Raw genomic sequence first — 15,002 nt, forward strand, 5'->3', positions numbered from 1 at the left:
GTTAAGTGACTTGCTCAAATGCACAACATATTTTTTGCCTTGTCGGCGCAGGTATTTAAACCAGCAACCTTTCAGTTAGTTACTGGCCCAACGCTCTATTACGCTAACTACCTCTAACCACCAGTCTACCAATTCTGCTACATTAATAATGGTTTGCATAATTATATAGTTCATTTGATTTAAATACTCATTGATAATGTTCATTTGCAAGATATTAATGGTTTTAAATACATTGAATAAATGTACTGCATATTCCTACATTATTATATAGAATGATAATAATAATTGATCACTGAGTCTCATAGCTATGGTTCATTACACTACATGTCTGGAATGACCTTGAAGCATGACCCTTAAGCAAATCTATCAAAAGCTTTCTCAAGCTTGGGTGAGTCAGTTACACTTCAGATAATATTTGGGCCAGTGGGTATCACTGCAAGGATTTATTTTAAAGGACTTAACATATTGGCAATACTGGTTTGCATTGGAAAATAACTAACTTTTGATGGTGGCCAGGTTATGTGTGACCTGGAGCAAAGATCCTTTGGCTGGCTGGATTTAGTGGCTAGTGAGCCTTAAAATTTATACTTGCTCAACAGTGCCTGCTACTGCCCATAGGTGCAGGTGACCTATAAACTTTTCTAAATTTTACACCAGGCATGATTTGGGCAGCTACTTTCCAACATCCCTAAACTGAATCAATCCATACTACTTTCAGATCCAAAGATGTGGTTAATTAACATCAGAAGTGAGGAAATAAAATGGTCAGATGATGCAAATAGATCATTGCTATCAGCACGGCAATCCTATATTCATGCCAGGCTTGGCCATACGCGTGTGTGTGACAGTGGAAATTCCAGAGGGGGGCAAACACTCCACACAAACACACCCAAGATGCACCATGGTCTGGGACAACAGTACTTCTAGGTCTCAGGAGAGTAGTAGTGATGCACCGCTACATCCCCCTCCTGCATCCACAGCAGCCAGGCAGAGCACAACTGTGTAATCCAAGTCAAAGCACTGTGACAAAGTGGGGAAACCAAGCATACTATTGACCCATAAAAGGCATTTTTATATCTGTGGCAATAGTACTTCTACATCTCTGGAAGCTTCCAGCGATACACTTAGTCATCCGCTATGACACAAACAAGTGTATAGTAATGAAAGGTATATTATCAATACACTGGTAAAGGATAGGTCTATGTCAGTGTAGGCTGCTGAGGGGAGGACTGGTCATAATAATGCCTGGAATGGAGCGAATGGAAACCATGTGTTTGATGTTGATCTCTTTCCACCTATTATTTTCCAGCCATTACCATATGCCTGTCCTCCCCAATTAAGGTGTCACCAACCTCCTGTCGCCTATGTGTAATACACTGGTATCATAGTGCACCCTACTCTACCATATTACGCACTTTTGGATGTAGCTAAAATTTTACACGTTCTTCATTCAGCAATTTTCTATGTTTTACAACAACACTTATTGTGGAGTAGTTTGTCATAATGGACAAATATATTTTACACAGGCACTAAGCAGGCAGCCCTAGTCTGTCACCTCTCCAATAAGTTGTTCAGAGAACTCGGCACTTTGAGGGACTGAACGCATTCTAAATGGAGCAGAGATATTGGAGATAAAAAAAACTTAAATAGCTAACCATCCAATACAATTTTAAGGTAGGAGTTATGTTTCTAATTGTTTATAGCACTCAGAGTGGCGTGGCCTTAAAGAAAACGAGGAGTTTGATACGCAAGTTAGCTGGTGTAACGTTAGCTACTTATGTGCTAGCAAGCGAGCTAGCTAACGTTAATCCCTCAGGTTTAGGTTAGCAGCTAGTCGGCTATTCACTTGGTAGCTAGCAATTAGATACAAAAACACCCGAGTAAAGAATTTGTCATAATGGTTAATTTAGCTACTATGATAACACCGGTATTTCTTATCGTTTAAGGAAGATATGTAGTTAACGTTAGATGGCTAAATCTGACCAGGAATGAGAAGGAGCTAGCTACTAAACTATAGCTACTAAATTATAGATAATTTAACTAGAATAAATAGTTTACTAATGTTAGCTACCTAGCAAATAACGTTACGCTCTGAGCTAGTCAGCAAGCTCGACAACTAGCTGGCTAGTGAACTGTTAACTAACTACTGACAGTTAGATAGCTAGTGTTTGATTGTCTACCTAACGTTACTCGTCTGAGGCGAGTTAGCCATCTCTATCTAACGTTAACGTTCTAGTAAATGTTTTGCCAACGTTATTTGCGAGCAAAGTTAATTGCAACTGCAGCATATTTATAACGTTAACCACACGTGTCAAATGTTTGTATACCTATCTCCATGACACACCCCTTGCCTAGACGGTGTTGGCTGGCTAGACACCTGTATGATTCTGTTTGGACGATTGGATAAGTGCTAGCTATGCGTAATTCCTTGCCTTGTCCCTGCTTCTTGAAACGGCTAATTCAACAACAACTTGCCGCAGCCAGCTAGCGAAGGGTTAATTTATATTCCATCTGCTGAACACTGTATACAAACCTGACACTTTTGTTCAACACCCACCAAAACTGAGTTTTAATTTTTCAGCATATTGATCAAAGAAAAAGACTGATGGATACTAGCCCAATGAGGAAGTACTTTGCTCCACCACCCACACAAGTCCTATACAGCAGGACCAGTGTTATACTGCACCCATTCTTCTCAAAGATCGAGGCCCTTAGCCCACATTGTTGATTCAACAATGTGAAAAATGTATTGGTTTCATCTTTGTAGTCGTGAAGTTTCTGGTAGATCCCTTATTCACTGTGTTCTACGATGGATGGCTTGTGATGGGGTGCTATTAACCACGTTGAAGATTGACACCTGATGGATAACAGAGGTTTCAGAGAGACAACCCTCCCTCTCCCTGCTTTGGGCCTGTAGTGCATGGCACTAGGTAGTGCTGCTGTGGTGCTAATCTGCTCAGTAGAATTAGCAGGTGTGTATGGCCATGTGCGTTACATAGCAGGGCCTGCCGGAAGACAGTGACCTCAGTCAGGCGAACACGTTCATAGAAGGACAGATGGCTGGACAGTGACTCATAGAAAAGATCATTGGCCTGCATTTACAGACAGTATGTTAGTTGACTGATGGGAAGACGGACACAGATTGTCAGATCCATTTTACACACTGAGCACTTTGTTCCACTTAGCCCAAACCTGATTCCTGTTCAATGTAAATGCTATATGAAGAATCAAAGGAGCTATGGGCTGTGTTTTGCAGACTTGCGGCCTGTCTAGGGCTGTTGAGGTGACCATATTACCGCCACTCCGACAGTCATGATTCATGACCGCAGTAGAATTCCATGTCACGGTAATCTCCACTTATGCACTCTGGACATGCTTTGATAGTACCCAACTCGCTAACGACCATCAGGTCGCTAACGGCCTGGTATTCAGGGCTCTATTGTCCCTCCAACCACTCTAATATCGATGAAAATGCAGTCAAAAATCACATCAAAAACTTCTCAAAACAGTATAGTGTTTTTTTAAACTAAAACTAAATTAACAAGCCTACAGCCAATGGCATGGCGCATAGCCAGAAAACATGTTCTTCTGAAATACATTTTCTTCATATCATATTTCTTAAGACCTGCCTAAAATACATAATGGATTCATTGTGATTGTGTATATTAAATAGATTAATTCAACTTTCCAATTGTTTCAAAGGCTTTTATGCGGCTTGTATGCGTGGAGGCCTGGATATGCTAAACGTGTTTGTTAATTAACAGTCAATTACCGTGAGACCGGCAGTCTATTGCATGACAATAACCTGCTGACAAAATGTCATGACCTCCACAAACCTAGGTCTGTCACACGTTGAGGGCCAAAACAATGATGAAACCTCTTTCTGTTTCCTACTGTCTCTGTCTCTCTGTCTCTGTGTCTCTGTCTCTGTCTGGCCCCAGTGGGAGTGTGGTGAGCGGCCGTGATGGGTGACACGGAGCTGGGTCTGTCTGCTGTACAGCCAGAGGAATTAGAACCGCAGAGCCCCTCCACAGCCTCCTCCTCTCCCTCACTCTCTCTGCCCTCCTCCCCTTCCTCTGGATCCTACCACTATCAGCAGACCACCAGTCCCAGCCCCACTCACAGCGATGGTCCAGCCGCCTCCAGCCCACCCCTGGATGTCATCTCAGAGGGCGTGGGCGAGCTGACCCTGGTCATCGATCCCGAGGTGGCCAAGATGGCCTGCCAGGAGGTGCTGCAGAAGGTGAAGTTTCTCAAAGGCGAAAGTGAGGGGTCAGGTCCTGGGTCTGATGGTGGCAATAGCACAGACCAAACACTGGTCAACGGGACTGTACATACAGAGCCTATCAAGCCCCCAAAAATCCCCGGGGAGGAGGACTCTGAGGCACTGCCTCCAGGCTCGGTGAAAAGCGCGCGGCGGCGCCAGCGCCACAACCCCTCCAAGCAGTCGTGGCTGCTGCGGCTGTTTGAGTCCAAACTCTTCGACGTGTCAATGGCCATCTCCTATCTACACAACTCCAAGGAGCCGGGTGTGCAGGCCTACATCGGCAACCGTCTGTTCAGCTTCCGCCACGAGGAGGTGGACTTCTACCTGCCGCAGCTGCTCAACATGTACATCCACATGGACGAGGACGTGGGAGACGCCATCAAGCCCTACGTGGTGCGTATGTTACCTCCCTGAACTACCTCTGTGGCTAGCTACTCATCAGAGTTAGAAATGTATCCTCTCTATAGCTCCTTTCACATCAAATCATTTTTCCACCACAGGTGCACCGCTGCCGTCAGAGTATCTCCTTCTCGCTGCAGTGCGCCTGGCTGCTGGGCGCCTACTCCTCCGACATGCACATCTCCACACAGCGACACTCGCGCGGCACCAAGCTACGCAAACTCATCTTCTCCGACGAACTCAAACCAGTTGCAGTCCGTGCCCGCCAGCCACTGACGTTGGCCCCTTTCTGCCCACTTCCGACTGCTGCACCATCCCTGCACGGGCACGGCTTGGGCGGAGAGCACGGTCTGTCGCCTACTAAGCGCACGCATCAGCGCTCCAAGTCGGACGCCACGGTCAGCATCAGCCTGAGCAGCAACCTGAAGAGGACAGCGAGCAACCCCAAGGTGGAGAGCAACCAGGACGAGGTGTGCACTGGGAGTATATACACATTTTTGTTTTCCACTAAGTCACTTTGTTTCTCTGTATCTTGGCAGGTGTCTCTCAAAGTGGGATAGCTAACTTTGGAAGCAACTGCTTGGTGTCCAATGGGGGGGCATTATACAAGAACAGAAAGAGCTTCACAGTCCAGCACTCTTAATCTGTAGCTGTTATCACCAGTTGTCTGAAAAATAGTCCCAGAGATAACATGCTATTGGGGTTTGGGGTCAGTGGAATGCACATATTCCAGACAGAGCAGGGAATAATACTTCCTCTTCTGTCTCTGTATAGAAGGTGTCATGGTTATGTCACACGTGGTCCCAGAGCTCAGTTGGAGCATAGAGCATGGCCAGGGTTATGGGTTATGTAACTCCACGTGGTCCCATGTAGCTCAGTTGGTAGAGCATGGCCAGGGTTATGGGTTCCGTTCCCACGTGGTCCCATGTAGCTCAGTTGGTAGAGCATGGCCAGGGTTATGGGTTCCGTTCCCACGTGGGACCATGTAGCTCAGTTGGTAGAGCATGGCCAGGGTTATGGGTTCCGTTCCCACGTGGGACCATGTAGCTCAGTTGGTAGAGCATGGCCAGGGTTATGGGTTCCGTTCCCACGTGGGACCATGTAGCTCAGTTGGTAGAGCATGGCCAGGGTTATGGGTTCCGTTCCCACGTGGGACCATGTAGCTCAGTTGGTAGAGCATGGCCAGGGTTATGGGTTCCGTTCCCACTTGGGACCATGTAGCTCAGTTGGTAGAGCATGGCCAGGGTTATGGGTTCCGTTCCCACTTGGGACCATGTAGCTCAGTTGATAGAGCATGGCCAGGGTTATGGGTTCCGTTCCCACTTGGACCAATACGATTTCCCTCTGGTCACTTCCTCCTTTCTCTCTTAGCTCCCTCTTCGGTTTACAAACATGGAGACAGTGTTACTATAGGGTCACAGTGCTTCTAGAAACACCATGCCCAGAGTTCTCTATTGAGGTCTGGTGATATCTTGGGAGAAACTAGTTCGCTATGGCGACTGACCATGTGGCAACATCATCAGTACTCGGCTATTAACCTGGTAGCTATTGGATACAAAAACACCAGAGTAAAGAATTTGTCATAATGGTTAATTTAGCTACACTGATAAGACCGGTAGTTCTTGTCGTCATCGTTGAAGGAAGATGGGTAGCTAATGTTTACATGCACACAATAGTACAATTATTGTAAATAATCAGATTATTATTATAGTAGTTGGATTTAAACATTTACATGCTTCGCAAGAAGAAGGATTCCCCTAATAATCCAGTTTACATGGACACATCTGAAATCAGGCTACCTGATGGGACTTTGATAATCACCAGTCAAAATAAACGTTTGGAATTATATTTGAGTCTGAGTTTGGACATAAAAGTTTGAATGTGAACTATTTCTAAGATGCACACTTTCATTTTTCTGAACTAATTTCACTGGCGCTAAAGGAGGAAGCTTGCGCTGCTCGTGCTCAGTAACACTGCTACAGCTCTGATTAAGGTCTTTGCATGTCCTAGTCATTTGAAAGATTGCTCAGAAAACCAGCTGTTTTAATTGGTGCTTACTTTGATTATGACCGTGCGCTGATTGAGATATGCAGAGTAACGTGTTTACATGACTCCTGCCGTGCTTGGCCTACTGCCATAATCAGTTTACTATCTAATTATTAGTGTGCATGTAAAGGTACTCAGTCATCACCACTACAGGGTGCTCAGGGACTGTCCCTGAAACGGCAGAGCTGTCATTATGTAAAAGGAAGTGCCCTCCTGATATGGGTGATAATCTAGGATTAGGCAGTCTTCTCAGGCATGAACGGGTCTATTATCAAACATTTGAACACTTTTAGTTGTTTAGTCGTTGGATACACAATTGAAAATCAAATCTCAATTGCAAAGTCTCTTCACGAGTCACTGATACACCAGTTTAGTTCCTTTAGTCATCGATGAGTCATTGACACAACTTCCTTATCATTGTTGTTATAGAGGTACCCAAAACACAACCTCCCCACTCTCTTATTGAGACTCCACTATAGAGACATACTGCCCCATTATGGCGCGAGGTCAGAATCAATTCCAGGCCAATTCAGGAAGGGAATTTAAATATACTGTTATGTGATGTGCCAACTTCATGTCATCGTGCAGCAGAAAATTCTGTCTCAGTCTCACGTGACCTTCTGCAAAGGCTGGTAAAACACATGGTGTGAACAAAGACTGCTGTTGCACCATCACTGTTACACTGGGAGGAGAGTTCAAGGTGTCTAGTGATTGTGTGGAACCTTCAGAAAATATTCACACCCTTTGACTTTTTCCACATTTTGTTGTGTTACAAGAATTTGCCCCAAACCTAATGCTTTGTATTCAGGACAAGTTAATTTCTTTGCTACATGTTTTGTAGTTTTACTTTAGTGCCTTACTGCAAACAGGTTGCATGTTTTGGAATATTTTTTTTGATTCTGTACAGGCTTCTTTTCAGTCTGTTATTTAGGTTAGTATTGTGGAGTAACTATGTTTTTGATCCGTCCTCAGTTCTCTCCTATCACACCCATTAAACTCTAACTGTTTTAAAATCACCATTGGCCTCATGGGGAAATCACTGAGCCGTTTCCTTCCTTTCCGGCAACTGAGTTAGGAAGGACGCCTGTATCTTTGTAGTGACTGGGTGTATTGGTACACCATCCAAAGTGTAATTAATAACTTCACCATGCTCAAAGGAATATTCAATGTCTGCTTTTCATTTTTTTTGTACCTATCTACCAATGGGTGCCTTTGCGAGGCATTGAAAAACCTCCCTGGTCTTTGTGGTTGAATCTGTGTTTGAATGCGCTGCTCGACGGAGTGACCTTATAGATAATTGTATGTGTGGGGTACAGAGATGAGGTAGTCATTCAGAAATCATGTTAAACACTATCATTACACACAGAGCAACGTATTATGTGACTTGTTCAGCACATTTGTACTCCTGAATTGATTTAGGCTTGCCATAACAAAGGGATTGAATATTCGACCTATTGACTCAAGTCATTTCAGCTCTTAATTTCTCATTAATTTGTACACATTTCTAAAAACACAATTCCACTTTGACATTATGAGGTATTGTGTGTAGGCTAGTGACCCAAAATAATAAAAAATTCAGGCTGTAATACAACAAAAATGCTGTAAAAAGTCAGGGGGGTGAATACTTTCTGAAGGTCTGGATCTAGTTTGGACTCTTCCCACCATCATTCCTCCTCCCCCTGATTAATGTGTAGTGAGACAGTCTGTTGTGAGTAACCATTCATAAACACTGGATGTCACTAGACTTTCATAAAGGAAGCTTTTCTCTGCTCATCTCTCTTAATGTTGTCCTTGTCCTTGCTTCCCCATGCTCTATAGACATAGCTCTCATGTCTCTTATTTCCTCTATTCTATTCCCCATGCTCTGTGACCTTTAGTATCATGTGAGAGTGTTAGTAGTAGTTCACCCAGATAAACGGGATCATTGTAGAGCTGCAGATTTGTTGTCACTCCTCACAACAAGACCCTGGAATACACAGGCACACAAATCAGCCTCTTCCCATTCACTGGGGGCATACAGTCTGATACTACCTAATTATGATTCTTGTTGTTGGTATAAACATTTTAAAAAATAAGATTTTTTTTTAATTTTCTTTCCCTCCACCCCCCTTTCCTTACTTTGTACTTTAACCTCTCACCTTTCCCAGGATCTGAGCTCCAGCTCTGAAAGTCTTAATTGTTAGACTAAGACTGGTACAGTAAGTTAACGGCCTCCATCACCACAGACTTCTGTGGTGCATTCTGGGATGATGGCTGCCTGTCTCCATTGGCAGCCGGGTTGTAGACTACTCTCTGTATGCGAAGTGAGGAGTTGTAAGCATGTATCTCAATATGTAACTTTGGGCTCCAGAGATAAATAGCCTTCAGGGGTCAGGTCAGGTCATTGGTGGCAGCAGTGGGATCTGTTCGTCATTGTTTTTTGGGGTCATATTTCAGTTGTGTATCTATGGTTGTTACGGGTGCAGATTGTGATACATGCTTATAAACCTCCACTCTATTGCTTTAATTTTCTATTTTTACAAAATATGTCTGTATATGTTTTGGGGCTTTGTGTAAACTTGGACTTCTTTAAACCACTGCTGCAATAATTTAGCCTCAAATGAATGATTTGCCAATGGTTTCAAGTTCTGGTCTTTCATGTTTCAACTAGTCTTATCTTCTGACATTTGTGTCATGTTGGTTGCTGAAGGGTTTCGGCTTTTTAAAAGGCTATTTTGAGACTACAGGCGATTATACACATTTGCTCACTTGAATCAGCTGCAATAATGGGCCTTGACTTCTGAATCATTTCAAACTAACTTGACACAAATGGAGCAGCGGCTCATGGCTGTACATCTAAGTTGCTGTTGTAATTTGACAAGGGAGTGGTGCTCCCTGTTCTCTGGGGGTCAACACGAGAAGGTGTGTTGTTGTAGAGAGTATTTGGTTCCAACACAACACTGAACTATTCTTACAAATCACTATTACTCCAAAGGTCATTATGTTCATACATCTGATTTCCTCCTCCTCTGTAGCCGGCGCGTCTGGCACCGCAGAGAGAGTTCATCAAGTCCCTGATGGGCATTGGGAAGCGGCTGGCCACGCTGCCCACTAAGGAGCAGAAGACGTCCCGGCTCATCTCGGAGCTTTCGCTGCTCAACCACAAGCTGCCCGCCCGCGTCTGGCTGCCCACCGCCGCCTTCGACCACCACGTGGTGCGCGTCCCTCACACACAGGCTGTGGTGCTCAACTCCAAAGACAAGGTGAGGGGGAGATCACACACACACACAGTGTAGAATGAGACGACGCACCAACACAAACATGTAAACAATCACCTCTACCTGGTCAGGCGCCGTACCTCATCTATGTGGAGGTTCTGGAGTGTGAGGACTTTGAGACGTCCAACGTTCCGGTGCGGATCTCCGAGACCAGGATCCGCAGCACGCGCTCAGTGGAGAACCTTCCGGACTGCGGCATCACGGCAGATCAGCGAGCCGGGGGCTTCTCAACGGTTCACAACTACGATGAGGATAACGAAGCCTGGTCTGTGGACGACATCAGGGATCTGCAGGTGGAGGTAAGGGTCAGGAGCCCACCTACCCTTATCAGGTAGCGAAGGAGTGTGGGCTGTGTACTCACCCTCTCCCCCTTTCCCCTCCTCTGTTATCCCAGCTCCCAGAGTTCCACACCAACAGCTGTGACAACATCTCCCAGTTCTCAGTGGACAGCATCACCAGCCTGGACAGCAAGGAGCCCATCTTCATCGCTGCTGGAGACATCAGGTACAGAGGAATAGCTGGGAGAGAGCTAGCTTGGGTGGTATAATGTAGTCTTTCAAACTGTGATGTATATGATGCTTCTTCAGTAGTGATGGTGAATGTGTGTGTTTCCCCCACTACACAGGCGGCGTCTCTCAGAGCAGCTAGCTCACACACCCACCACATTCAAACGGGACCCAGAGGACCCTTCAGCAGTGGCCCTCAAGGAGCCGTGGCAGGAGAAGGTTCAGTGCGTACTCAATCCCCACAGTGGACCGTGGAGGTGTTGCATGCCTTGATGGTAACCTCAAGGCTAGAGGAAAGGTTTGAGCTTTGCTAATTGTATGTGCCTGTACTTGTTGTGTTCTTCTGAATAGGCGGATAAGGGAGGGCTCCCCATATGGACACATCCCTACCTGGAGGTTGTTGTCAGTCATCGTCAAGTGTGGCGACGACCTTCGGCAAGAGCTCCTGGCCTCTCAAGTGCTGCAGCAGCTCCAGGTCATTCTTAATGGAGACTCTCTAGCTCCACAAACACAGCAAGGATGAACCTCTCTTTCCACATATACACACCCAGCATTTACATGACAGTATAATCTCCTGTATATACTTTATCTGGACTAATTATGTACCGCTCTCTTCCCTCTCCCAGATCATCTGGGAACAGGAGCGCGTGCCTATCTGGATCAAACCCTACAAGATCCTGGTGATCTCCTCTGACAGCGGCATGATTGAACCCATAGTCAACGCAGTGTCCATCCACCAGGTGAGTGGACTCAGAAAGGCTCCAACAAAAACAAACATTACTATTAGTAGTATTTAACGTTACTACCTTTGCCCCTCAGCCAGCTAGATCAATACCTTTTCTCCCAGATATTAGGCTTCTAGCGGCACACGGCAGGTAGTCTAGTGGGTAGGATGTTAGAGCATTGGGCCAGTAACCGAAAGGTCACTAGTTTGAATCCCCAAGCTGAAAAATCTCGATGTGCCCATGAGCAAGGCACTTAACCCTAATTGCTCCTGGGTCACCGTTGATAATGCCCTGACCGTAACCCCACTATCCGAGAGTGTCTCAGGGGGAGTTGGGATATGTATAAATAAAAAATGACATTTTCAATTCACACATGTATATAATACACACTTGTACATGTGTGAAGTAGGGCAATTATGCACCCACCAAATGATTATTAAATATGTCCTACAAACTTCAATGAGTTGGTCTGATGGGACCACCTAGTTGTGTCATGACTGGACCACCTATTAAGATGGGCCTTTTGTTAAGTAGAAAAGGTGTTACATGATCTGAAAGGGAGACTGGAGTGGGACTTCCATGTTAAAGTTCTCTGATATCCCTCCGCCAGGTGAAGAAACAGAGCCAGATGTCTCTGCTGGACTACTTCCTGCAGGAACACGGTACCCACACCACCGAGGCCTTCCTCACGGCCCAGCGCAACTTTGTCCAGAGCTGTGCAGGCTACTGTCTCATCTGCTACCTGCTGCAGGTCAAAGACAGGTCAGACACACCCACTACTTCCTCTCATTCACTCCTATATCCTCTCTCTCTCTCATCACTTACATTTTGTTCTCATCTCTCCTCCCTGTCATCTCTCTCTCATCACTTACATTTTGTTCTCATCTCTCTCTCATCACTTACATTTTGTTCTCATATCTCTCTCATCACTTACATTTTGTTCTCATCTCTCTCTCTCATTACTTACATTCTGTTCACTCTCTTATTTTCCCTCTTTCTTTCTGACCATTTCTGTTCTCTCATCTCTCTCCGCCTTGTCATCTCTCTCCGCCCTGTCATCTCTCTCCGCCCTGTCATCTCTCTCCGCCCTGTCATCTCTCTCCGCCCTGTCATCTCTCTCCGCCCTGTCATCTCTCTCCGCCCTGTCATCTCTCTCTGCCCTGTCATCTCTCCAGACACAATGGCAACATCCTGTTGGACGCTGAGGGCCACATCATCCACATAGACTTTGGCTTCATTCTGTCCAGCTCGCCCCGCAACCTGGGCTTCGAGACCTCTGCTTTCAGACTCACCAACGAGTTTGTAGACGTGAGTTAATTGACAGGAACGCTAATGCAACGTTCTTATTCAGATTTGCTGATTTCTGTTGAACCAGGAGTAAAGCAGAGGTTTGAAACACTTTGCCATCTTCAACAAAGCTAATTGACTAATACAACACTTTCTTGTGACTGTCTCTCTAGGTGATGGAGACATGTTTAATTACTATAAGATGCTCTGTCTCTCTCTAGGTGATGGGAGGTCTGGATGGAGACATGTTGAATTACTATAAGATGCTCTGTCTCTCTCTCTCTAGGTGATGGGAGGTCTGGATGTAGACATGTTGAATTACTATAAGATGCTCTGTCTCTCTCTAGGTGATGGGAGGTCTGGATGGAGACATGTTTAATTACTATAAGATGCTCTGTCTCTCTCTAGGTGATGGGAGGTCTGGATGGAGACATGTTGAATTACTATAAGATGCTCTGTCTCTCTCTAGGTGATGGGAGGTCTGGATGTAGACATGTTTAATTACTATAAGATGCTCTGTCTCTCTCTAGGTGATGGGAGGTCTGGATGGAGACATGTTTAATTACTATAAGATGCTCATGCTGCAGGGCCTGATAGCAGCACGTAAACACATGGACAAAGTCATCCAGATAGTGGAGATCATGCAGCAAGGTAATTACTCTTCATACTTACCTTGTCCTAACCCACAACTGTGTATCAGTCATGGCCTGTCTCTCTGGTCCTAGTCTGTATTGTAGTCATGTTAGCTTTAGTTAGTCCTGTAAAGTAGCTTTAACTTTAAGGAAAGTGCTTTATGGAGAAGTACACTTGGTCGTTATGAGTAACAAACTGTACTACAGTGTACTTCATCAGTGTCCCTCTCTTCTCCCTACCAGGCTCCCAGCTGCCCTGCTTCCACGGATCCAGCACCATCCGGACCTTGAAGGAGCGTTTCCACATGAGCCTGACGGAGGAACAGCTGCAGGTCCTGGTGGAGCAGATGGTGGACGGATCCATGCGCTCCATCACCACCAAGCTCTATGACGGCTTCCAGTACCTCACCAACGGCATCATGTGAACGTGTGTGTGTGTGTGTGCGTATGTACAGGACGTGTGTATGGAAAGGATACATGAGTGTGTGTGTGTTTCTAAATGTGCAGTGGACATACATGGACTGGACTGGAGAGGCCGCACCACGGGCAGAGACCACTCCACTCCCACACCCTACAAGTCCCCATACCTCTACAGACAGAATACATTCATAGTTTATAGTTGTGTTTCTAACACCACCTCAACCTTGGACTGATGTCTTTCCTCACAGGATTTGAGAGGTTTCAGCTGTGGTTTTCATCTTTTCCTGCATCTTTATTCATGTCTCTCTGTTTCTCTGTCTGTTTTACCCCCTTATATCTTTCCATGTGCTTTGTTTTCTCCAATAGGAATGTGTTCTGTTTCTCCCCGTCTCTGCAGTATGTAATAGTACAGTTTCCCTGTGCCTCAGATATACATGACACTCACCAGCCCTTTAAGTCAATCTGTCTCACCCCAGTGTGTGATGGTGTTCAGTCTCCATATTGACCATTTCATTCCAAACTCTCTATTACAGTGGTTTTCTCTACACTTTCTCAGTCATGGAATGAACACTTAGTGAAATGCTTAGGAACCAGCTCCGTTTCCATTGTCTTTGGACTGCCATACTCATGACTGTTCTTGGTTGTTGAGGAGTGACATTGTTTGCTAGATGCACATAGTTCCCTCAAAATATGATCCGACAATAGTGGGTTGGAATGAGGTTGCGCCACGCTACCGATGTATCTTCTATCAACCTAATTTCTTCTGTAAGCTTTTGTGCATCACTTTGTATGAAGGGACATGACTCAACTGTGAAGACTTGTATTTCTACCTGGTATAATTTTGGAGGAAGAAGAAGAGCCTACTGCTGTCTATTGAGCCACTAGAAACTGGTACTTGTGGGGAGGGTCTGAGTAGACAAAAGGAGAGCAAAGCAGTTCTACAAGAACCAATGTGACTGAAGTACCTCAGAAGAACCCAGTATTTCACAAAAGCAGCAAAGGCTTTGAACATTGAGGAAAATAGTCAATTCACAAATGGTTGAATTAAAGTGTTACTTCAACATTTCTAAATCAGAATGCTTTTGGATGGAGGTTGATAAAGATGGGGTCTATGAACTGTATGGCTGATTTCCTGTGTTTTAGGGCAGGATAGAGATGATTTATGTCCATCCACCACTCTACATTCATCTCAATAGAATCTGGATTCTCACCCCTGTTCCAGATGTCTGAATGTGTAAGGGCAAACCAATTACAAGCTAGAATCCTAATTAAATGTATTTCTCCCAATAGTTTTTCTACTACCTTTAGTGTTTTTGTCAAACCTTTTTATTTCTTTATAAACTGTTATTTAATGGACCAGCTGTTATGATCACGTGACCTCCCTTAACTTGTACATTTTTCTTTGTAATAAATTTAATTTGTCTGTCAGGTTGTTGAAAATGACATTTTTACCTGTCTGGATA

The 15,002-nt window shown here is 44.9% G+C and overlaps 1 protein-coding gene across 1 annotated transcript; it reads left to right on the forward strand.

Moving 5' to 3' along the window:
• Positions 1–1,570: 1,570 nt before the first annotated feature.
• LOC139420214 (phosphatidylinositol 4-kinase beta-like) lies at positions 1,571–14,979 on the forward strand. The gene is made up of 13 exons (XM_071170063.1): positions 1,571–1,674; positions 3,942–4,660; positions 4,768–5,136; positions 9,727–9,954; positions 10,041–10,268; positions 10,364–10,473; positions 10,595–10,699; positions 10,827–10,950; positions 11,102–11,215; positions 11,811–11,962; positions 12,376–12,508; positions 13,018–13,138; positions 13,363–14,979. Exons 2-13 carry the CDS (start codon positions 3,965–3,967, stop codon positions 13,542–13,544), a joined length of 2,562 nt encoding a protein of 853 aa, XP_071026164.1. The 5' UTR covers positions 1,571–1,674; positions 3,942–3,964; the 3' UTR covers positions 13,545–14,979.
• The last annotated feature ends 23 nt before the right edge of the window (positions 14,980–15,002 follow it).

Source organism: Oncorhynchus clarkii, chromosome 2 (assembly GCF_045791955.1).
Source record: "Oncorhynchus clarkii lewisi isolate Uvic-CL-2024 chromosome 2, UVic_Ocla_1.0, whole genome shotgun sequence".
Classification (NCBI taxonomy): domain Eukaryota; kingdom Metazoa; phylum Chordata; class Actinopteri; order Salmoniformes; family Salmonidae; genus Oncorhynchus; species Oncorhynchus clarkii.

Bases quoted from the DNA above. Each gene is read 5' to 3' on its own strand.
- LOC139420214 (XM_071170063.1), top strand. From the start codon at position 3,965: ATGGGTGACACGGAGCTGGGTCTGTCTGCTGTACAGCCAGAGGAATTA. The intron at 4,661-4,767 runs GTGCGTATGTTA...TTTCCACCACAG, and splicing joins ACGCCATCAAGCCCTACGTG to GTGCACCGCTGCCGTCAGAG. The intron at 10,700-10,826 runs GTGCGTACTCAA...TCTTCTGAATAG, and splicing joins CCGTGGCAGGAGAAGGTTCA to GCGGATAAGGGAGGGCTCCC.